This window comes from Anas acuta, chromosome 3, assembly GCF_963932015.1.
Source record: "Anas acuta chromosome 3, bAnaAcu1.1, whole genome shotgun sequence".
Lineage (NCBI taxonomy): Eukaryota > Metazoa > Chordata > Aves > Anseriformes > Anatidae > Anas > Anas acuta.
In genome coordinates, this window is record NC_088981.1 from 62,572,773 (window position 1) to 62,598,163 (window position 25,391).

The window sequence follows — 25,391 nt, forward strand, 5'->3', positions numbered from 1 at the left end:
GTCTGTTTTAATACTGATATAATTATTTTATGGGTAATTGAATTTAATATTCTGCAGGCTTAATTTAACCAGTGGCAGAATAGTAAAAAGTGTCAAACTTTAATTGTGAAAGATGTGGAATTGCATTGCTTGAGGCACCTATTGTGTTTCTTGCCACTAGCCATATTCCCTACCCACGGCATTCCCAGTTTTTACTCAATATAAATAGAAATCCTGTGTTGCATTTTTTATTCCCCTAAAGCACACTTCAGCTATGGGATTAGGACCCCAAGAATTGGGATTTGTTACAGTATGGAGAAACTTGGTAGTTCCTCAACATAGTTGAGCTGCTCCAAAGCAGCACTTGCTGTGTAAATTGCAATGCCAGAATGTCTCTTTATGATGGACCCATGAAAATCATTGGGAAAGTTTATGCTGTACACCCTTTCTATGGGGAAAAGAGATCTTCAAGGCAGCAGCCTCCAACTCCACAGGTCTGGGGTGCAGTAAAGCAGCAGGCTGCAAATGCAGTGCTCTGCTCTGCTCCCACTGCTGGGGGGCTGGAAAATTCCAGGTCTCTCGGTGCAGGGAGTAAGCAGTGGGAAGAGATAGCTGTGGGGTCACATGCATACCCATGGCTGATGCCCTTGCAGGTCTAAAAGATGCTCAAGATTGCCAGGTGTGCATCCCCCAGCCCCAGGCAACTGTTTGGTGCTCTTTGAAAGCTGCAAGGGGTGATGCCAAACAAATCCCACAGGGACATGTTCCTTCTTTGGTGAATGCGAACAGCTCCATTCACAAATGCTTTTTGGTGAACCATGAAGAACATGAGCATGCTCAGGCTCATGGTTACTCTTGGCTGTCTGCATATCCATGCCTGTTCGCTGCCTCTGCAGTTTCAATTTCACCCTTTCTGCTTCTGTTACTGGGAAGCAGCATCTTTCCAGAGCGTGCTTCTGTGAGCCTTGCAGGAGAGCCATGGGTTCAGCCAGCCATCAGCAGAGCACTGCAACCAATTACAAAAAGTCCTGTTAACCCTGGAACTGCACCTAGGCAAACTGGATAAAAGAGGAATCCTCGTACATCATTTCGGTTGCCCCAAGTCTTATTTGTGCAAGAAATCATGCTCAACACTAACAGAAAACAATCATGTAGGGTGGAATGATTTTTAATCCTTTTAAGGCAACCTAGAGGAAACAAACCCTGCTGGCTTAGTGTAAGAAGCCAGTGAGTCAATGAAAACTAGGATATGTAGTATTTAATACCCATGAATAAATCAAGAAAGCTTCCTCTTCATGATTAATAAAGGCACTTTCTATTTAAAAAACAACAACCAACCAATGAAAAATAAAAATAAAGCAACAACAAAGCCCACACTGTTTAAACAGAGGAAAAAATGTGGACAACTTTTAACAGCTTTGATGAAGATAATCGGGGCTGTACTTCTTAGAGGTGGAAGATAATAAAAATGACCTGTGTTTTCACAGGGTGGAGTCTTCTTCAAGTGAAAGGGTCAAGGGGAGAATTGCATGAGAAACTGTAGAACTTACTTTGTGGTACAGTCCTTGTGCTTGCTGATTTGCTTCATTTTTGCAGAGATAGAAGCCAAATCTGTCTGTGAAAATGAAAGGGTTTCTTCCCTTGAACATAGTTATTTCCTTTCCTCTTGATTCAGCAGTTAGGAGTGAGATCCCTGGGTACAGCAGTAACAACAGATTGTTTGAATTCTCTTTTGTGGTCAGTAGTCAGAGGATGTTAGTAAATTTTCTCTATTAATATGTACCACTGAAACTCTCCTATACTTGTTCAGACTGCTTCAAAAACATATTTTATTCCAAACAAGAGGGAAACTGCCTTTCAATGAATACAGTATTGCATTCGAACGAAACCTGATTTTTATGGGTCAGATATTGCTCATTTTATCCACGCTGCTGCCCTCAATGGGATGACTCATCCAGACACAGTGCGAAAAACCTGACCCTCAGTAGCTGGCATTGAGAGGCAAAGACTTTTTGAGGATCATGGACATTTTCTTCATGTGAGATTCAGCTCTGGGCCTGTCTGTGGATGGCACCACAGATGGGTAGGATATCCAAAATACCTGGCTTATTTTGATGCGAAGATCTTCCCTGACATGGTGCAGGTGCCTGGAATGTGCTGATTTCCTGCAAGGGAACAGGCTCCCCAGATGTTCTTGTTGGGGGTGGCCTCCAGGGCTGAAAAGAGAAGGTGTGCAGCAGGAGTAGCCATGCTTCCCTGAGCACCAGCCTGCTGTCCTGTAAAAATACTGCAGTGACCTTCACAAACCTGGGCTCTGGGGAGGTAAGGGGACAACTACAGCAAATGGGAGGGGTAGGAAGGTCCTGGTATAAACTTCTTGTGGTACACAAGTCCATGACCATGCCTGTTGATGAGTTTCAGGTCTTTAGTGGGGGGTATTTTTTTCTACAATAACTTTTCTTCCAGCCATGATTTATGTGTGAAGGGATGTGGCCTTTGCCCAGGTTCACAGTTTCTGGTTAGCTCCCTTGGGCAGACAGTAATGGGTCAAGGGGCAACATGCAGTGGACTCAGTGGGGGAAGGTGCTTAAACTTGTTGCCATTTTGGGGCTCTATCTGTGATGCTCCACACTCTGGCCTGATCTTGCAACTCAATTTAAGCAGCCTTCTTAAACCCAGTCCAACAAAGTACATGTGCTGCAAAATATCTACTTCAATAAGCATACCTTAAGTCAAATTAATGCTGCAAAGAAAATGAATAAGACTAAATAAATCACAAACTGTTAAAACGGCAGTGATTTCAGAAGAAGCTTTTGACATTCTTTTTGTTACTACATTAATTCCAACTGGTGGGGGTAAAACTAACAAAAGGTCAAAGATGTTGCATTTGGAGCTGTGGTTTCACTTGCTCTTTCCATTATAGTGGGTACTGCATGCACAAAAGCTGTGCTTCCACACAGCCCTCCGGGTAGATGAGAATCAGAAAAAAAAAAAAAAAAAAAGGAAAAAAGAAAGCCATAAACCCATCAGGAAAGAAATAAATCAGAAACTGCAGGAGTAATTTTTTTTTTTTTAAATTCCATTATGATTGAAATGGCTTAAAGCACTTGACATTTAAAGTTTGACTTTATATGGCTAAAGATAAATCTTACAGCTTTTGTTTTTTGATGGTTTTGTGCTGGCAAAAATCAGACCCTCTGCAGCCTAAGTAGATAAGATCAAGATAGGATGCCCTGTTTTCAAAGAGCCTTTTGAAGGGAGTTTACCTTCATGGCAATTTAGCCATGGAACACCTTGGAGGATTTTTGTCCCAGACTGATCAAATGTACAGATTTTTGTTGCTTAGGACACTTTAGAAAGAGAAGACCTGTTAGAAAACCCAGTAAGTCACTCAGTCACTTGATAGGGTGACTTGATAGGGGACTGGGTACACAAACTCATGCCACCTTCATGACAACCACAAACCCTGGGCCTCTGGAGCATCGTGTGGGATGGAACACGGGGGAGCTGTGATCACCCACTCTCAGTGGGCACACCTTCCAGGGGTAGGAAGGAAGGGGTGGATGAAAGCTTCATGTGGTTTGCAGCTACTCTCACAGCTTGGGTTTGGAGAGAGAAGCTGGGGCATGCTTCATTCTTTGCCTGCCATTGTGTATATGATTTTCAGCCTTTGTATTTTCCCCAGAAGCTGTTATTTTGTGGGGTTCAATGGGGAAAGTCCAGCATGCTGATTATCCTCTAAAGTGGTTGGGAAATACTTGACTGAAAAAGACACGTAACTTTCTCTTGTCAGAAACTGGTTGCTTTTCCCTTCTGCTTCAGCAGAGTGTAATACCATTAATGCTATTAAGCAAAACTCTCCTCCCTGCAACTTTAAAATATATCTCACTTTTTGCTAAAGAGCATAAACTCTGGACAATTGACTAACCCCCACATAATGCCCATAAAGAATGATATCTTTTTTACTGACTCTAATTATAGATGCATTATGCCCTTCATATTACTTTGAGAGCCTGCAGCAGCCTTAATAAAACTGATTTTAACCAAGCTATGTCACAGCAGAGAGCAGGCTATTGCAATTCCAGTGGAATGGCTACACCGGAGTGTTGTGCCTTTCTGTTAAAGCAGAATCATTTCAGCAGCCACTGAAACACAGGCACCTCTGATCTGGGAAGACAGCACCCATATGGGCAACCGATGACAACATAATAGTGGAGAAAGGAACATTCGGAGAAGGACACTGGGACAAAGTTCTCCTCTTTCAAGACTTGTCAGGAGATCTGTCATCTCCTTGCAAAGCAGCCAGGCTCCTGGTTCTTTGGATCTTCTTTCAAAGACATCTCAGCCTGCCAGCTACAATGAATTCAGTGGGTGCTACTGAGAGATGAAAAGGGCGAATTCTTTCCTTCAAGGATGCAAACTCATGGGGCTAGGGAGTCAATGCCTACTGTTCTGCCTGCAAAGTTACTTGGTTGCATTAGTAGAAAAGTGTGGCCTTTGTTGAAAAACAGAATAGCGGGTATTTGGAAGTGCTTAGCAGCACCCTGTAGCAGACAGGCTGTCGGACTGGGAGTCGGCCAGCCTGGGCTTGAGCTCCAGCTCTGCTGAATGGCCCTCTTTTGTCTGGTGTGCATCGCTCTCCCCAGCCCTCCTCACTGAAGCACCCAGACTTGTGTGACTAAAGGGAGTTATGTAGAAGTGATGTATTATTGCTGTTTAGTCATGGATCTGATTTTGAGCAACACTCCCTATAAGGATCACTGAAGCATTCACTCCTAGAGCAGTCACCGAATGGGGCTCTAAGCTACTGGAAAGCAAAAGAGAAATATTACTGAGATGGTTGCTGTGCTGTTGTTCTAACTTGTATTACAAGGTTTTTCTCTCAGTAGTACTGTCACATGCCCTGACATGAAGAATGACATGATCCATCTCATGCATTAGCTATATTTAAATTTTATCTTGTTGTTTTTAATATGAAAAGACTCTTCTTGTACATTTAATAAGAAATAACTCAAATAAAGGGCTCATGATAGGGACGATGCTGGTGTGGCTGCTTAACATTTTAGGGAAGATGGAGGAGAAAGATGCTGAATCAATTGTTATGGTTGCTTTGATGTGATCACAGCAGTTGCTAATACAGATTGTCAAACTAGAGATGAGTTTATGAAAGGATATAAATGTGTTTTTTATTGAACAAAGTAGCAATCCAGAAAAGGTGGTTTCAAAGGCAACAAGCTCTTTAATTACAGCCTTCAGGGGCATTGTTTGATCACTGTAAATAAACTGCTTTATTCTGGGTTCTGTTAAAATGCTTTTTTATTTTTATTTTTGCAATCTACTGCATACATTTTTCTCAAATCAAAAAGATTCAATCCTTAAGTTTACTGGATTTACTTTTCAATGTCTTATACTTGCTTTGTGACTTGAATGGGAAAAACACAGTGACTTTTATGTGCAATAGCAAATAAATGCACTAAAAGGTCCATTTTAGTTTTAATTTTTCTTTTTTTTTAGTATATTTTTTTGGGGGGGTCAACATCACACAGACTGAATAAATTCTTTCAGGGTCATGTTGTCACACAGCAGGTATTTTCATAGTGTTTTAAGACTAATTATTGTGGCTTTTAAAGGAAAAAGTATTTTTATTTTCCCTTTTGAAAACCATGCAGTTTCCCTCCCTTCCTTTTATCAGCACAAATATTTGCTGTAAATGCCTATATGACAAATCACATAGGTAACATTTTTCTTGTCTGAATGTAATCTTCATTGTACTATTCCAGGCAAACCGCCAAGCAAGGGCTAAAATCAGGACTAAGGCAATCTAGTTGCAGAGAAATATGTAATTACAATCAATACTGTATGTACAACTGCACCCCCTCAAAGTGGATCTGATCTTGTATGGATGGCAGAGTTTCATTTTTTTATTTTTTATTTTTTAATTATTATTATTATTATTTATTTTAAATGTTATGTTTTATTTTTTAATTCTGGTATTATTAAAAAGGAGGCTTTTACAATGACAGTCTAGGTCCATTAGACATCCTTTTCCCAACCTCTCACCTGAAGAGTCTTTCAACCTCTTGGTATATTTCAAATGAATTTGCTAAAGGAGGAGTTAATTGAAGTCCTACAAACTGCCCATGAAAATGGTCATATAGATAGATACCCATCTATATACTTATCTACTGTCATATCTATCTGTCAGTCTATTCTTGTATCACTACTGACAAGTTTCACTACTGAAGGTGGGTCTCTGACTTCCTTAATTGGTGGAAAATGCTATAACACACTTCCACTGGTGGTTGTACAAGCATTATATCCAGCCTCTCTTCTGAGATGAAAGGTACCTGTCCTGCACCTACGAGTCCTGGGATACTTGGGCACTCTCTCCATCTGCTCCGCTAAAAGCGTTTCTCTGTTCTGGAAGATTTAAATCACACTTCCTATCTGCTTAATTCCCTTTCCCTTCTTAATGATGCCAAAAATATGTCTTTCCTTTGTTCCTCTTTTATTTAAAACAATAATGGGTTCACTTTCCTTGTTATTATTACTAGGCATTAGATTTACCAGCGAATTATGTACCCATGTAACAGTTTATTTCTCTTATAACCAGCTCCTCTGCTTCTCTTCTCTTCTCTTCTCTTCTCTTCTCTTCTCTTCTCTTCTCTTCTCTTCTCTTCTCTTCTCTTCTCTTCTCTTCTCTTCTCTTCTCTTCTCTTCTCTTCTCTTCTCTTCTCTTCTCTTCTCTTCTCTTCTCTTCTCTTCTCTTCTCTTCTCTTCTCTTCTCTTCTCTTCTCTTCTCTTCTCTTCTCTTCTTTTTCCCTAGAACTGGTGCTTTTAGAATGTCAATCCATTTGTTTTCCCCAGCATTACATTTTTGCTCAGATGAAAGACCTTGGGAGTTAAGGTGCTGTGACAGCCCTGTGTGTCTATTCTGTGCACTTTCCTTGGTGGTTTGCAGTCTGATGTTTATAATCCATCTTTTTCTGAATGCATTATCTTGGCCCTTGATGTTTCAAACTGAGCCTGCAGCTCCATGTAATGCTTTTTGTAGACTACAGCTTGAACTCCATATGCTTGTCTGCCTCAGGTATTTTGTCTCTTTTATAAGTGCAGATTTTCCTTTCTTGTGTATTTTACCCTTTTCTTGTACTCTTTTAGACTTTCTGCCATCTCTACAGTGCCAGACTGTTGTTCACCCCTTGTATGTTGTTATTTGCATTTCTCATGTTTGGCAATTTTTTCTTGCTTTGTCAAAGGCAAATTTTTGGGCCATTCAGTCATCTGTTTTTGAGTGTTTGGTGTATCTAGTCTCTTCTCATGGATCCTGTTAGATTGGTTCTGAAACCTCGGACTCACCACTAACTTAAAAGTGTTTTCACTTTTTTGCAAGCTTTGCTTATACTTTCTATTGTGTGGTGGAGGGGGCTGTACTTCTCAAACTCTCTGTAGTACAATCTGTAGTAAAGATAGTGTGCCTGAGGAAAAGCAAACCTGATGAAAGTAGTAAGTCCTTTAGAACCAGCCATAACCAGAAGCAGGACCCTCCACTGCCTCCCTTCTTTATTTTCCACTCTGCTGCAGATACAGGCTGAAGTAGTGGTTAAATCTTCATCAATCACAGCATTTTCTGGAGAGGATCAGCCTCTTAACTCTTCCCTTCTTCCCCTCACAGCAGTTACTTGGTTTGCTTTACTCTATCTACCGTATTATTTACTAATCTCCCCAAGGCAGTGAGGCCACCAAACCCTCACTGCTCAATGCCTGTGCTCTTACAGAGTAGCACCGCCAGCGTGTGGGTGCACGGCGGATCCCAGGTGGATCGAAGGCAGTGCTTGCGAAGGCTGACTAGCAGAGATGAAAGTAAATGTGCCCGAAGCCTGTAATTAGACAGTGGAGATACTTTCAATATGCTAAATGGTTTCTTGGGGTCTATTTTCAAGTGAGGTAGTCTGGAGACACTGTGTCTAAATCTGTGCTGAATTAAAAAAAAAAAAAAAAAAAAAAGCCTCTGGAAGCCACGAGCTCCCATTTTGAACATGTTTTTGCAAATATTTGTTCAAGAGTGAGAATATTGGAATTCTTTGCTCATTTTTTGATGTTTCTGTAATGCAGAGCTCATCATGCAGGGTCCTTTGGGATTCCCTGTACCTCAAAATATCATGGTTGTTTGTGATTTCTTCTGCGTTTTATGTGAGGAGTGAGGTGGTTCAGCACAAAAGGAATACTACTCTCTTCGAGGCTGCTCAATTTTCTCTCCCTCTCACTCTCATATGTAATAAGTATTGCACAAACTCTTTTCTGACTGTCATAAAATATCCTAGAGAGCTCAGCTAAAGCAAGAGAGCTATGATAATTCCTCATGTGTTTATTAGAGCAGCAGCTAGGCTGCTGGTAGGAAGTGTAACAATATCTAGCAGAGAAAGCTGGGTTAGTCGGTGTTGAATTGCTCAGGGGCTGAGGGGAGAGAAAACAACTATGCAGTATCTTTACAATAAGAAAACTAGATTGTTGTTTTATAGTTAAAGGGCAGCAACTCTCTTGATCTTCTGGTTGGTACTAGACTGGTTGAAAGAATGCATAAACAGTATGTTCTTTCACTTGGCTGTAGTTAGTATTTGTGTGGCACTGTAATCCAGAACTATGTGCTAATTGCCATCCTGGTGTGCAAAAGGAAGTAGCCTTCTGGGGAAGTTTAGAGTCTGAGTACAGTAGTCCCCTTCGTCCTATATTACACAGAATCACAGAATCATCTAGGTTGGAAGAGACCTCCAAGATCACCTAGTCCAACCTCTGACCTAACAAGTCCTCCACTAAACCATACCAGTAAGCTCTACATCTAAACGTCTTTTAAAGACCTCCAGGGATGGTGACTCAACCACTTCCCTGGGCAACCTATTCCAATGCCTAACAACCCTTTCAGTAAAGTTTCTTCCTAATACTAACTTAAACCTCCCCTTTTGCAACTTTAGCCTATTCCCCCTCATCCTGTCACCAGGCACATGGGAGAACAGACCAACCCCCACCTTTCTACAGCCTCCTTTAAGGTACCTATAGAGTGTGATAAGGTCACTCCGAGCCTCCTTTTCTCCAGGCTGAACAATCCCAGTTTCCTCAGCAGCTCCTCATAAGACTTGTTCTCCAGACCCCTCACCAGCTTTGTTGCCCTTCTCTGGATTCGCTCAAGCACTTTGATGTCCTTCTTGTAGTGAGGGGCCCAAAACCGAACACAGTACTCAAGGTGTGGCCTCACCAGTTGGAAGGGAAATCAGGCAATGTTGTACATCCAGTCTTCTGAAAGCATCTGCCACATGCTTTTATTTTTATTTGTATTTATATATATATATATTTAATTTTTATTTGGATTTTTTGCTTAGGTTCCTTCTGCATAGGGTTAAAAACTACATTTATATGTCTTCTTCAGGGGAGCAGCTGGAGATTCCCTGGTGTCCATCTTAATTGTGAGAGGATAGCACAAGCAACAGAAAGGTTTGCAGGTTTTCCTGGGCGTATTTTCCTGATGGAGTGAACTCCATTGGTTGCTTCATGTTACTCTTGTTCTCCTGTGCTGACACAAACCTATTAGTTTGTGGTGCTCTTCTCAGGCTTTGAGATTTAGGCTAATATGAAGGTGACTTTTGCTCAGGTTGGTCTTCCAGTGAGGTCACGGTGGTGGGCAAGTGCTTGTTGCCTGAAAGCACTGTAGCAAAGTTGATAAATATGTCTTATACTCAGAGTGACTGGAACTGATATTGAGTAAGCCTTAGAAAAATTGCTGGGTTAATAGTTGCATTTTTGATATTACACTTAGGGAAAAAAAAAAAAAAAAAAGCCTCTTTTTTTTTTTTCCCTCCCCCACCTATAAGGAAAGCTGTAGAGTAGAGATTGTTACTTTCTGTGGGAAGTAAGTTCTGGAGGCAATGGCAATATTTCAGTACAGGCTATCTAAATTATTGATTGCTATATATAACCAGAGGTCAGATTTTAAATATCCGTCATTGCCTGAGACCATTCTTGCTACCTAGGTTAAAAGGCATGAAAGAAAAAGACAGGAGTTTCAACTGAACAAGATGCAAGAAAGGGCTATTAGAAGCTGTTGCATTAAAGGAGGATTTATGAGAGTAAAACACTTGTTTATTTCAAAGCCCTGCTAAAGGCTTTGAACAAGCTTCACAATGTTGAATTTAATAAGGTGACAGACGTAATAGATTGGTAATTGCTGTTGATAAACACACTTATTGCAATAGTACTAATATATGATAACAGTACTGGCAAAATGCTATCCCAGGTATTCCTCACCAAAGGGTGAAGGCGCAGAACTTACCAAGAAAGTGTCCCTGTTTTGGTGAAGAAGGAGCACAGCCCATCAGCTGCCCCTACTAGGTTTCCAAATGCATGTTCTTCCTCCCCAGCAGCTCTTTTTTCCTTTCTCTCTCTCTCTCTTTTTTTTTTTCCTTTTTTTTTTTTTTTTCTCTTAACACTCTATTATATCCTAACCTTATCCATTCCCTCCCCAGGGGTGACATTTAACATGATTTGGGTGAAGAGTCAAACACTATAGTCATATATGTTTAGCATATAATTCATTAAGCTCATTAGCATATTCAGGGTGTTAACTTCATTTTACACATAATGAAGCAAAGGGTTTCACTTGGGTACCATGGCCCTCAAGATTCTGTTCTGCTGCCAAAACAGGGCTATCCCACCAACACAAGACTCCCCCCCTCAGCAACCTCTCATACCAAGCTTGCAGATCTCCACCCACAAAGTTTGTCTAAGAGATAAATACGAGCAAGCTGCTCAATTCCCCTTTGCCCAAGGCTGGTGCTTATCAGTGATGCTAACAAGTCTGATTGTTCTCCACAGAGGATTGTGGGAACAAAAATTTGTCTTGTCAGAGGAGATGAAGAGAATTTGTTTCTTTTAGATTTTTGTTAAAAATGTGACTAGAAACAGGGTAAAATTAACCTTGGAAGCACTTTGGGAAAAAGAGAAATGGAAATGAGTAAAACAGAAATATTTTAAATAGCAGTACAACGTTAGTAGCAGAGCAAAGGAATACAGTCACCAACAAATTAGGAGTGGAATGAGAATAAGGTTTCTCACAATGAGGGAAATGAAATTCTGAGATGGGATTCCAAGCACCACACTTCCACATCAGTTCAGGATAGAGCTTGATAAGTTCATAGAAGGAAATGCACTGCGTCAGAAGAATAGAAGTTAGCATTAAAGTTAATATTTCTGATGAGAGGCTTTTTTGTTCAAAGTAATGCTATCTACAAATGTAGCTGAAACAAGACTTAATCGCCATGTGTTTGCTGCACTGCCTTCATATATAATTAATTAATCCTGTGCCTCAAAGCTTCTGCTAATCTCCTGCAGGGACCAGGAAGAATTTTCCTTCTTCTGCATAACTTGGCTTTTGTTATGATTTTGCTTTATTATTCCCCTCACCCTCCACACCCCCAACACACATGTACTTCTGAAACATCAAAGATGAACCACAGCTAGTATGGAAAATGGAGGGTATTTTTGGCAGGGCAAGCGGCAGTTCCAGATTGTGTTGAGGAATCTCTGAGATGCTTAGTTGGATTGCTTTGTTCCTGAACTCAGTCTTCTGAACATCACAAGAAAAAAGGATTATTTTTTTTTTCCTTTTCTGCCAGGAAAGAATCAATAGGCTTGTTTCAGCATCGGGCAGGGATTACCACTGTTAATTTACCAGCCTTCAATTTTCTTTCACTTTCTTCAGATTTCCTGTTACTATGGAAATCTCAAATGTTGATTTCACTTTGATGTCTCCTGGCCTCTCCCTGGGTACCTTGTAGGGTATATAGTTTTTGTCTTCTGTTGCAGTCTATTGTTTTCTATGGTGTGTCCTGTGCTGTGCAGAGGCACCTTTCCTGCCCAGATTCCACCACCTGCTGATTTCACGAGGCAGCTCCTTATGACCCAGGCAGTCTATGCTCAGCCTCATTACGTTTTGGTTTTACAACTTTGAAATGCATGTTCTTCAAACCTTAACGTCCTTACACACATCTAAGGACATTGCATACTAGATCAGTGAAGATCACTTCCAAGATCACTAAAGTCACAAGATGAATTTTCTTATAATCTTTAGGGGAGAAAGTGAAGATTTGACTAGTTACTGTAGAATAAGAATATTTCATATAACTTATTTTAAGTGTTTTTACTTTCATTCAAAGAGAGAAAGATACTTGAAAAAGTGATAAAATGTTGAACACTTTTCTTTTCTTTTCTTTTGATTTGCTTTTCAGGTTCCATCTATGAGATGTTTGGAAATGAATGCTGCCTGTCAACAGGAGAAGTGATTAAAGTTACTGGTTTCAAAATTAATAAGCTCATAGCAAGTATCTGTAAGAATAATGAAGACAGCCAGTTTTCTGCCAAAGTGGAATTACCTCTAAATTTTCCTGGTATAGTATTTCATGAATATGTTTTTGAGGAATTATAACCCTGAATAATCACCTTTGTGCATTTTATTGATTTGCTGCCTTGATTGATATTTGTTTGAGGTTACATCTCATCTGTCAAGGATACAATTTTATCAGATGGCACAAGACACAATCCACTCATTTTTAAATTTCCACCCTTAGAGTTCTCTTTTGTGTCTGGATAGAAATTATTAATGTTATAATGTTCAGTAAGAATGCTTTCTATACTTGAGGTCACACAGTGTCAGAATCATTACAAAGCTGTCTTCCCAGTTATTTGTGACTTTGCCAAACTTTGAGCTATTTTCATTGCCTTGTGTACAGAATATAATTCCATTATTTTTAGTGTATAATTATTTTATTATTTTGAATAGAAAAGACTACAAATACTTTCTTATGCTTTTATTTATTTATTTATTATTAGTCATTATAATTCCAGTGGCCAAAGTGGCTGCTACATGCCTGGAAACAATATTAGAGGAAAATATATAAAGAATTACCCAAATACCTACATTTTGGAGCATGGACTAAAGATATTTTGCATCTCATACTGACTTCATATTCAAAATGAAAATATCATCCTCCGATCATGTGGCCTGTCAGGGAGAAATGGACAATACTGCACCTGGACTACTTAGTTCATCACACGTCATGCTAATTCATTATTCAATTCAGCTTTCATCTCAATTCACCTGCTTTAAGGGCCCAGCTGTGTTAAATAGGGAAGTGACTGAAATGCAGTGGGGGAAGTATTAGTTATATGTGTGTGGGAAAGGGGCAAATCAGGTTGGGAAACTTGTAGAAAAATGTTGTACTTAGGAGTATAAGAGAAGGGTAAAGATTTGATATATGAGGAACAGGCACTGGAGCTGAGAGTCAGTTGGTCCATCAGATGAGGACCACAACCCAACAAGTATAGATATGTAGGGCATTTCATATGCTGGGAGTCTTGAAGGCAGCAGAGGTAGTAGCAGCAGAGGAGTTGAAGAGGCTGGAAAGCAGCGAGCAGTGTGAAGAGGAAGTGGTATGTGCAGGAGGGAGCCCATGTGTGCCTGCGACAGAAGTAATGGGACACCTGAGAGTGAGAGATGTGGGGACAGAGCACATATGATAGTACCGCAGTCCTCAAGAGCCTGAGATCACATCCAGAATTCACTTTGGGCCAGCAATCTAGCTAATCTATAAAATGAGCTGTAGTTTTATAGAGAAAAATAGCATGTAAGCATTTAATTTAAGTTGTATTGTACTGCGACCATGTGGGAGGCTAAGCTGATGCTGCTAAAGGAAGTGTAATGTGGATATTTTCCAGTATGTGACTTAGTAACATCACTGATGTTCCTCTACTGTATTGCAGTGCACGTGAGATTGTGTGCACGTGCATATATACTGTTTAGGTCATGCCAGCACCCAAACTGGCATTTGCTTTTTCTGCAGCGGGAGACAAGACACACTTCTTGAAGAAAATAAAATGTAAAAACAGATGAGAATGTAATGTTTCATCTGAATTCCACAGGAAAGTATCTTCTGCCGTGCCTTCATTTTCCATCTCCACAATACAGATTTCTCTCTGAAGTAGTCCTATATATCATTTTCTTTTCCCTAGTGGATCCTCAATTTACTTTCATGTTTTTCTTATTCTTTGAATCAGAACCATTTGTATGACCACTTATTAAAAGATTTTTTTTGAATGTCATTTTTATGTACTGGTAGGGCCCAAATGTAATCATCAAAGACATCTTAATTATTTGTGGCTATCTAGAGATATTGAAGCACTGCTATACTGTGAACTCACAAGATATCTTGCATTTTTACTTGTATTCCAAGTTTCTTTACTATTATTATCATTTCTACAATCATCATTAAAATATACATACATATAGGAAGTTATATTCTAAATTTTGTTTGACAGATGAGTTTGAACATTTGAATCCTAAAATATCCAACACAACTGAGTGATAAAACTAATTCTATATTTATTAATTTTGAATCTCATGATTTTTAGAACAGAACCGCCTGTGATTTCAAATGCTTGAACTTGGTGAATTTGGATTTGTTTGCATTTAAGTGATCAGTTTTACAACTTGGCATTTGGATGTTGTTACCCTGTTGAGAATATTTTAAAATTCAGTATAATCACTACAATTTACATATATATTTATGTAATCTCCCAACTGGTATTCTAGAAAACTGAGTTATTTCACTAGAAATATAAATTCAGTGTTCCTTTTGCTGAAATTTATCATTGTTATCCACCACATGATGGGTGGTACTGAACAGCAATGCTGAAGAGGGGAATAATGACGCTTCTTATTAGCCCAACAGGGAGCACTTCTCTTGTTTCCTTCTGTATATGTATCCTTGCGCATTCAAGAGCTTTTTGGTAAGAGGCAAATTTGTCATATGTTTGGTTTATTTTTTCACTGAAGAATGAGTCTGCTTTACAAAGTCAAGATGTCCCAGCCTCTTCTTCTTGACCCTTAACCTTTTATGAAGCGGTCACTTATTATGTACACATGCTACACTCTGAATGGGACAGTTGGACTTGATGATCTTTGCAGGTCCCTTCCAACTGAACTATACGATGCTAGTCTAAGAATATTTCTGGCTTGCCCCATTTCCACAACAAAGCACAGAACTGGATTATGAATGATATTTTTTACACTGCTGTTGAATTACTTCAGTAAAAACATCCACAGGTCTCTAGACTCTGACGCTGTATTTACACTGTACTTACAGGGCTCTCTTGCTAGTGCTGATGTAAAGAAACCTTCTTTTTTGATGTTATGTTCCATTTCCTTTGTTGTGAGTTATCATTTGCCTGTGATGGGACCATATGTCTTTTCACTGTATGCACACTGGCGTAAGCAAGTCATGTGCCTGTTTAGGTTACTCTGGGAATAATGTCTCTCTGAGAGAAGAACCAGGCTCATTGGCTCTCAACGATCCTTGCTCTTTGTCTTCCTGAATGTATTTGCAGTCTACAGATTTTTTTTTTCTGCTCTGGCAAATCAGATTCTTGATAAAGTCCTAATCTGGCCTTTGCATTAGAAAAAACGCTGCAACTGCAAGTTTGCTATCTATGTTATTTCATTTTCTCCTCATTCTAATTTGCTCTTTTTCATGCCTCAGAGGGCCAGGCTATTCTTTGTACTCATACATTGAAAAAATAAAAATAAGAAAAAATCTGCTCTTCCTCTAGACACTTCGATTGCTACATCTAACAGCATTTTGAACTACAATTTTCACTACTAACAAGTTAGCAGAGACAGGTAATTTACACAACACCTGAACTGTGTGCCAGCACAAATGATTTCATTTTGTTCTGTTATATTCCTTCTTCTGCAAAAATATTGCTGAGCTCTCCCTGTTTTCAGGAGGTCTGTGACAGCTGCTGCTGCTCATTCCTACAGGACCTGACAGACATAGCTGAGCACAAGCACCCCTTTGAGCTCTCAGCCTTCACAAGCCACAAAGCAGGAGACTTGCCTGTGGCCATGCATGTGTGAAAAAGCTGAGGTTGGGCACTGATAGGAGTTGAAGTGCTATCAGTCTGAAGGAGTTCCATTTAGCGAAGTGAATGCCCCGCAAAACAGGAATGATGAGAAAATCAATCCCCAGAATCTGTGCTAGAGTGGTTGCTAACACATGGCTCTCCAGTGGTGATGCTGAACATAGACTGACAATCTGCTGGAGGTCTTACTGTGACTGTCAACGTGGTTGGCACAGACTAGGAAGGTGGTGAGAAGGAAAACCCCACCATCCTTGGTAGAGGGAAAAAAAAAGCAGCAGATGTGAGATGAGAGTGGTGGTTTGGCTTTGGGGCAGGATGTGAAGAGGTCACTGGAGCAGAGGAGGTGGAAGTGTGGATGGTGGAGGAATGATAACCAAGTCAGCTCCAGAGAAGTTGGGAACTGAAATGATCCCCTTCTGCATTACCTTGGGGAACAGAGACTGGTAGTCTAGGACAGAAGGTCTTTCTGTTAGTTTTAACTTGAAGACTACTCGCTGCTCTATTAGGTGAGCCTGATTTTTTTTTTTTTCAGTTTTCTGTTGGGCAAGAAGAAAAAGAGAGAATAAAAAGGATACTCCTTTTCTTCAGGAATCTAATTAGGACTGAAAACAGGAAGCCTATAAAACTACAGAGGGGTATGCTTTATCACTATGTAGCCAGTAAAAGGGAGCTGCATATATTGTTCTGTAAAAAGGTGGTAAAAACATTCTTCTGTAAAAACATACTTTCCCACAGAACAAAACAAGTGATCTATGAGCCTTCCTTTCTCTCCAATACCGGTAAAAATCATTCTCTCAGACTCCCGTATGCATAAGTCAGTGCTTAAAATTTTTCTTGAAAATTATGGGGCAATTAGATTTGAGGCTTGCTAATTATGATATTATAGCTAGACAGGCACTTCACCTAGTGAAATGCTACCAGGTGATATGGATTCATGGTGTGTGACAATGGTTATGCATTCCTGTAGTTACTATGTATGTGTAGTGACTCTTGTCTCTATCTGTAATTTTCCCCCAACTAATGGGGATCAGTGTGTTTTGGTCATATCTCAGATTATTTAGAAGATAGATCTATATGAGCAACAATGCCAGCTCTCAATAAACCAGCTGGACTTCTTTCCAGATCCACTATTTCCATCTGCCTATCCCCCTAATAGTCCACCAAGCTCTCTCAGGGAAGTCTAAGTGAATTTGATTCAGTCATTTTATGATTTATGGAAGAGTACAAAAATATTATTTTGACCTCAAAATGTCCAAACTTTAGCATCTCAAACTTGCCATATGTCTCCTACTCTGGAGAATTCTTTGCTAAGTTAGGTTTGGAAAACATTTGGTTTTGTAATTTGATTCATAATGTTTTTAATGAGGTTCCGAATAGTTCCAAATAACATTTTTTAAAGCACATTTCCCCATGAAAAATGAATAAATATGTCATAGCAAGGACAACATTTATGAGAAGATACTGTGACAGATTATGGCAGTTAGATGGGGACCACAGTGGTTTCCCCCATCACACCAGAATAACTTCTTATATATTCACCTCTTTTCTATAGAGATAGAAACATATGGAACTTTACATGCTCATAAACATAAACAGGTGGTTATTAGGGGCCTCTAACTCATGAGCCCCATCAGTACAGAAGCTAAGTATGCAAGTCCACATGGTTCTTTATTTGTCTATGCAGACATTCTGTTATTGAAATTAAGAAAACCAGCAGAATAGATGATGAAGATTTTTCTGCTCCCAGCCTTGACAGTCAGTCTGCCTGGGCCTTAGGGGTAATCAGTTATCTGTTTTGAATGATAACTGATGATTCTGATTCCATATGAAAACTGCTTTACAATCCAGCATGTTCATCAGCTTGCTGCTGAAATAGCTGTCTTCCAAATAGCTCCATTGTCCCAAGGAAATTACTAAAGCCTGAGTTTAGAGTCAAACTTACAGAGGAGAGGGAGGTTTCTTGTGGCTATGTATTGCCAGACACTTTCAACTGGAAATGTTTTTAGCATAGTTTATGGAGGATTTTAATGTAATTCTGGATGCTTTCTATGGGCAATAGGCATGCACCTATATCACAGATGAGTAAACATAGTTATTGCCTTTTAGATATATCATATGTACTTTGAATGCACTTTTAATGAAGAATATTCCTATTTCCTTCCTCTCAGCATTATCAAGAGATGATGCCCATCCTATGCTTGCAAAGCATGACATTGGAACACTGTTTGGGAATGCTGTCTTTTCCACAATTGCAGTTTGTCATTGGTGCCTTGTCACTGTGATATTTTCTAAATGCTGATGAATCAATTTGTCTCAATCTGTACTGGCAGCTTCAATAGTGATTAGTACTGGGGTAGCTAACTTGTTTATTAATAATTGTATAAAAAAACACCTATGGGAAACTTCAAAAATATCATTGAGAAAGAAATGTGCTAAGGTTTTATCTGTGCAGTTGCGTTCATGGATGTGGCTTCCTTACAGGCTGGAAAAAAAGTCAGAATACTTTCCCATAGTGTTACATTGAGGACCGATATGTAGCAGATGTATTTCCACAAGGGTACTAATTTCACACAGAAAAAGCTAACTGTCATACAGACAAGTGTGAAGGCACAGATTTGCAGACAACAGTTACATAGGCACAATTAGTGACTATTTCTGCAGTAAATCAAATAGACTATTGCTGTTTAGGCTGCTGACAAGTGCTCAGTGCTGTTAGTTGCCACAGTTACTAGTGGTCTCATGGGACACCTAGAACCAAACATGCCCAGTCTGGTGATAAATCAAATGAAAGCTATTCACCAAACAGATTTTTTGTGTCTTTAACAAGAAGGGTACTAAAGCTATGATGTAAAGGTAGCGGTTTTTATTACAGTGAAGCCAGAAGCACAGCAATTCTGTGAGGGAAGGAGAAAAAAAAAAAAAAAAAAAAGTCATTTTTGAAGAATATCCTAAGGTGCTGCCCCTGCTTCCACACAGGCTCCACAATTTTGTTGATCATGTATTTATGGAGATAAGCTTAGTAGGGAAAAAGGTGTGGGAGAAATAAATAAAAAAGGAGATTATTTTTAAATGAAGCAATCCCTGGATCTAATTTGTTAAACAAACCTGCAATCAAGGGAAAGTCTGGAGATAGGAGTGAGTGAGTATCTTCCCAGCATCTAGCAGAAACTGTGTTCTGGCAGTGTCATGCCTGGTTGAGATTCAGGTATCTGCTGGGGCATCCTTCCTTTCACCACAGAAAGGGAGTAGTAGTCAGTGTTGTCCTAGTTCCCAGGCTAAATGATGAGGGAGGCAAAGGGGGCACTTAAACCCTTTTACATGATGTGAACCACTTATGAGATGTCGAACTGCCATGAAAATATCTCTAGCAGCATTCCTTGAGTTCCCGTCACATTCCTCCTTCATAACTGCAAAGGTGGGAGTATTCCTTTACTACAAGGATACAGTGCCCTTTGTATGGTCCAAAGGATGCAAAAATGTAGAGCAATGGGGCCATGGGGTTTCTGCTTTTTGTTTTTGGAGGGAGACAGGAAAGAAGGCACGGCATCCTCTTGGGAGCTTGGCTTCTTTGTCACTGTAGCTGTAGCTGCAACTTAAAAGTTGCTGTGCCATGAGGCAACATTCACACTGCTGCATCTTGGGAAAAAGAGAGCTTAATCATACAGCTTGGCTAAACCTTACTGTTTAGTCCTCTAAACTGTCCACTTCATCTTCCTCTGTGAAAACACTCACACAAATATAAAAACGTACACATTTTTCTTCTGATGTGAACTCCTAATGAGACAGCTCCAAGGGGCATGACTAACATGAAATAATAATGTCCCTGGGGGCTAAGGAAGCTCAGATGCATCTCCTGCCTCGCAGTACTTCAGCACTTTAATTGCCTTGTGCCACAGTGCTCCAGCACCCAAACTGTGAATCACTCCGTTTGATGGTCTGGGCTATTGCAGATGCTAAGATCAATTTCCCTTGCTCATTCTTATCATTACATGCTCCTTTTTCAGTTGTGCTATTTCTTGAAACATACTTGGTCTTGGAATCCTCAGTCTGCATGTAGAAGAATATGTGATACTGATGTTTAGAGAGAAACTTCAACCTGTGTTTCACTGATCACATTTCTGTTGCTCTTCCTTATATCTTGTCTGCAATTATTTCTTAAAGGCTGGTTTCCTGGGAAGAAAGATAAGAACTTAAGATAACACATCTTTTGTTTCTGAAGCAAGAAAGAAAGAAAAAAAAACTGCTTTTCTTTTTTTTTTTAATTTTATTTTTGAATCACAAATGTAAAAATGCTGGATGTAAGAAATACAGTAGCTGCAGAGTGGAGAGGGCTAATTCCAGCTCCTTATGCTTTATATCACATTGTTGATGTTATCTGTGTAGAATTACATTTCTAGCAACTGAACTATCAGCCATGAACTCTTCGATATGCCTTACTCCTCATTTTTATTGCGCAGTCAAAAATTTGGCACAGCCTGTTTTGTACATTTCCTTTTTGTAATGCAAGTTTTCTGTTCTTAGGTCTTTATAAGGTTGTGGCAGATAAAACTCCATATATCAGCATTGAAGAAATTACAAGAAAAGTTGCTATTGGGTCAACAAGATTTGGCCATCCATGCTTCTACAGCTCTGAGGATATAAAATTGGCAAACCTCACTATCAAACAAGGTGAGCAGATCAACTTCAACTCTGTGGAAGAGGTAAATGGAACAATGGCTGTCAACTGTGGTGTGGTCAGAAACAACCAGTCTCATTCCTTTACTTTGCCCCTTTCACAAGAAGGAACATTCTATGAATGCGAAGATGATCAAATATACACTCTGAAAGAGATTGCAGAATGGAAAATCCCTAGGTGCAGAAACCGGATTGTCAAACTTTCCAACACTTTACATTCGTGGGACTCCTCTAATCCACTGCCAGATAACTTTGATGGCTGCTTGATTCTAACACCTGTCTATGAAGTGCAGGCAGTAATGAAATGTAAGTAGAGATTAAAGTCAATGATCTGTTTTATTTGTATAACAGAGTACAATGAATCACACTTAAGTTGCTCAAAATAGGCAGAAAGAATTGAGTTTGGTTGAGAATTCCTTACTCATATTTGCCACCGATGCTGGTTTCAAGTTGCAGAAAGATAAAAATAATATTGCCATTTTTATTCCTTTATCAGATATTAATTCAGGTAGTTTCCTTATATTTTTTTTTTTTCTGTTGCCATTTTACTGTTCACTACAATTAAATAATCTTTCAAATGGTTATACATTGCATAGTGAAAAGCAGAGCTCAGATTTTGTTTGTTTGTTTGTATCTCATGGAGAAGCCATGGCAAAGCCACTTGATCTTTTATGGCCCTGGCTAGAGAAAGAAAAAGTATATAGATGTATGTTTTATAGCACACTCAACTACAATTTAGGAACTGCACTGTGTTTTTGAGATTGAGGATTCTGCAGAATGCACACCATTATTACTTTACTCTACTGAGGAAAGAAATTTTGATAGAATATAAACAGATAATTTCTTAAACCTCTGGGTTTTAGGAAATAGGAAAGAATTAGAAATCCAATATCTTTAAGTCAATACTGTTCTAGTTGTTCCACTTAAAAGTGGCACTAAAAGTGTTGGGTTCTGTTCTTACCAACGGTCTTAGCTTAAACCTGTTATTGAAATTATTTGTGGAAATAAAATTTGAAGGTATAAGCGCACAGTGAAATGTTCCTGAGTTACTGTCACTTGAATAGCTGAGCTATAGCAATGACCCATGTATACTTGCATAGCATACCCTCTCTGAACTGAGGTTCCTACATAAGCAAAAAATCAGCTTAAACTAAAATGTTCGACCTTGTCTGAGGACAGCACCAAACACTTAGACAATTTCTGCAGTTCTTCATTTTGATGCACCCACCCTGTTAGAGTTTGGAGGACAGGAGCTTAGCTTTTGGGAAGGTTTTGCTGCCTGTTTCTTCTATTGGAAGCATACCACTAAACTCCACAGAAATGGAATACCGAGAGAAATACATCACTCAGGAGGATAGTAAGCAGGAAAGTTTCACAGTGAAAGTTTTTCTGGGGAATGGCATAAGTAAAGAGATAAAATACATGAGAAAGAAATAAAAGTGAGCAGAGACTGCTATCACAATGTTGCTAAATGCTTTTCATGAGATATCCACGGTGCTTGCTATGTGGTTTAATGTGTGAGTTTGGAAAGTATATCTTCATAAGATAAAATATTTAGTTTCCTGCAGCTCTAGCTATATTCAGGGATCTTGCCCCTCTCCTCCAGCTGGATTCACTTAAGTATATTACTATGACCATTTAGATATGTATTCAGGATCAGTAAGAATTTAATGTTTCTAAAAAACTTCTAGAAGATTTAGAAATGTTTCGTATTCAGTTGTCTTCCAATCAGATATTCCAGTGAGAGTTTTATTTGTAGATTTTATTTGTGTGCCTGTTTATTTTTCATAGTGTGCTCAGCATTTAAGAAGCATTAAATATGCCCTAAGTAACTATTTAATACAAACCTCAAAAGTAGGTTTTATGGTACAAGATTAACTACTTTCTTGTGGACCATGAAAAATGCATTTGCACCATTTTTAGAACTATAAATAGACATAAGATAAAGTATGAGAAATACTATCCAAAATTAAATAAAAAGGACTCCTGATAAGAGGGATGGCAGATTACATTTTCACAGGCTGTGAGCAGGAATCCTCAGTACTTTTATTCATTCTTCATAATGAACAAAATTTTGTGTCTGGAACTCCCTGAGTTGCTCATTTTCTCTTTCATTTTCTCTAATTGTTCCTCCTTCATTGACTTTTCTTTGTGGTGGTCAGGATATTTGTCACCTGAGTGTTTTAATATGAGAAAAGTAGAGTGGGAATAAACAAATCCTGAATCACTCTCATAGAAGTCTGTCATGTAAAATACATGTCCGATACTAACTCTTAGGTATAAAATATTAGTATGTTCTGCTACAAGGAAGTGTGGGACCAGCATATACTATACATGCGTGTATGTCTATGCAGCGTAAGTCTTAATGAAGAGAGCCATTAAATAATATTTGCTTGTTAAATTTTACTGCCTTGGTCAGCGATCTGTGGTACCACTGATCTGGAGCCAAATTCTTCAACAAACCTTAATTGCATAGTCAGTTTTGAGCTTGGAAATTTTACATCCAAAATTTTGCAAGTTCAGTTGTGATAAAAGTGTTGCTGTTCCCTGTCAGACTGTTAAAGACAATGGCTTAGTTCTGATAGTAAATAAAACCAGGTGCCTCAGAAAAAAATACAAGAGATCCACAGAGGACCATTATAGTGGAAATTTCTTCATTCAGTAATAGTAAACTTAGACTTTGTTATACAAGCGTTTTTCCCTTTTAAGAAAAGTCATATTATTTTGTAACAATTATTGATGTTTTTTTTATTCTTACAAATATAAAAAAGTTATTTGTCCCAGATTCGCCATAACAACCTCTTGTGTTAATGGGTTCAAACATTCTTCTTAATTAAAAGTGTTTCCCCACCCATTTGTTAGAAGAAAACACAAATTACTATGAAACAAAAGAATAGAAATGCATCTTGTACTCAATTAAAAGTGTTTGGTAAGAGGAATAGATAATTAAAAACTTAGAGGTGCTGTAAGAAAGATAGCAAACTGGATTTTTCCTCTTCCTTTTTCTTAAACTTTGTATATTTGCATACATTATTTTCATGTTATCTCATTTCATTTCTCTCTTCCTTTCTGAGGTCAGCTGCATATCTGATAGCCATACATATCAAATTAAAACAGTTAGACTTTGACTGGCTCAGTCAATTGTACAGGCATATATGGAGTTGCACACACTGGGAAGATAATTTTTGTATCTGGCTAACATGACATGTATATTTTATTCCAATATTAGTTTGAAAACAAACAAACAAACAAAAAAAAATGAATGTATTTCTTTTTGTTTTCAGTTCGGAAGGACATAGTTCATATCCTCTCTGATCTGGATGTTGAGGTCAAGGATATAACAGACTGTTACGATATTAGCTCTTTCCTTCAGCCACTGTCTTTGGAAGATGTATTTGAGAGAACAACTAAGGAATTTCCCATGGTTGCTGAGGTAATGGAGGGGCCTTTAGGAAGACAGAAACCTTATAATTTATTGCATATAGGGAAAGAGATTGTCATCTACAAAAAGTACCAGGCTACAAGAGTCCTAGCCTCCGAGATCAGAAGTGACTCCCCCAAAAGACATTTTTTAATCCCTATGACCTACAAAGGAAAGTTCAAGAGAAGACCTCGGGAATTTCCAACTGCCTATGACTTAGAGATAGCAAGAAGTGAAAGGGAACAGCTTCATGTCGTAGCAACTAAAGCTTTTGATTCTCCTCATGCAGAGCTCTTTTCTGTTTCAGTTGGAGATCAATTTCTAGTTCAGCAACGTCAGACTAGTGAAGTTCTGTACGAGGGAAGAAAGAAAGTCATAGATGTTTTAGCTTGTGAACAAATACTAAGTGATACATATAAGGAAGTGCTCCTGCCTATGTATATGGAAGGTGGCTTTGTGGAAGTGATTCATGACAAGAAGCAGTACCAGCTTTCTGAGATTTGCAAAGAATTTCGTTTGCCTTTTAATGTCAAAGTGTCCGTGAGGGACCTTTCCATTAAGGAGGATGTCTTGGCTGCTGTACCTGGTCTGCAGCTTGAAGAAGAAATCACAGACTCTTATTTGCTGATCAGTAGCGCCAGCAGTCCAGTAGAGAGCTGGGAGATTCCTGTGTATCGCTTAAACATGTCAGTCCATTTGCTCAGCAAGGATGTCCAGACAGTCTTACCTCCCATGACTAAGACAACAGTGGAAGAGATCAGCGAAGAGGAATATTATATGGTACGAAGATTTGAAAACCAAACCCTACATCCACCTCCCAGGCCACCCAAAAAGCCAGCAGCACTTGCACCAAAACCTGTTTCTACAGTATCTAAGCAAGTTATATCTGATGTACTACAGGCTACAAAGGTAAGGTATTGCACCATGTCTATGTCTTTGAATCTCTTACAATCATAAGTTTTTTTCTGTAGGTTCATAATCTCCATTTCACTGGTGTATCCTTATAGTACTGTATACAAATGGCTCCCAGTTCCCTGTAATAGGCAAATTAGCCATTATAGACAACAATGGTTAAAATCTCCAGTGTGTGCTAATTGATCCGTGAAAAACAATGGAACCATGCCGACTCACAGCAGAAAGCTTGGCCTTATAATTTAGGACAGATAGTCCTTAATTGCACCAATGCAGAAGTGAAGGGAGAGACTTGAAGTGGGTATATTTAAATGTTTATTAAGGGTTAGCATATGTTTTCATGATATTTGTTAAGAGAATTTTGCTCAGCTGGAAACAGCCAAATTAAATTCACAGAAAGTCAGGTTGTATAGATATATTTGAGTACATGTTTTTGCAC

The 25,391-nt window shown here is 39.0% G+C and overlaps 1 protein-coding gene and 1 long non-coding RNA gene across 4 annotated transcripts in view; one reads left to right on the top strand and one right to left on the bottom strand.

Moving 5' to 3' along the window:
* The window catches only part of THEMIS (thymocyte selection associated), a 90,742-nt gene that overhangs the window by 5,397 nt on the left and 59,954 nt on the right, over positions 1–25,391 (top strand). For 2 of the 3 annotated variants that reach the window (XM_068677492.1, XM_068677490.1), the window contains exons 2-4: positions 12,258–12,416; positions 20,467–20,925; positions 23,904–24,949. In XM_068677492.1, coding sequence (XP_068533593.1) covers positions 12,258–12,416; positions 20,467–20,925; positions 23,904–24,949 — 1,664 coding nt within the window. The remainder of the gene's footprint in view (positions 1–12,257; positions 12,417–20,466; positions 20,926–23,903; positions 24,950–25,391) is intronic. The other variant, XM_068677491.1, reaches the window with a different exon arrangement.
* Positions 9,272–10,870, bottom strand: LOC137853022 (uncharacterized). The gene is made up of 2 exons (XR_011094164.1): positions 10,304–10,870; positions 9,272–9,679 (listed from the first exon to the last, which is right to left on the bottom strand). It is a non-coding gene; the product is annotated as an uncharacterized lncRNA (long non-coding RNA).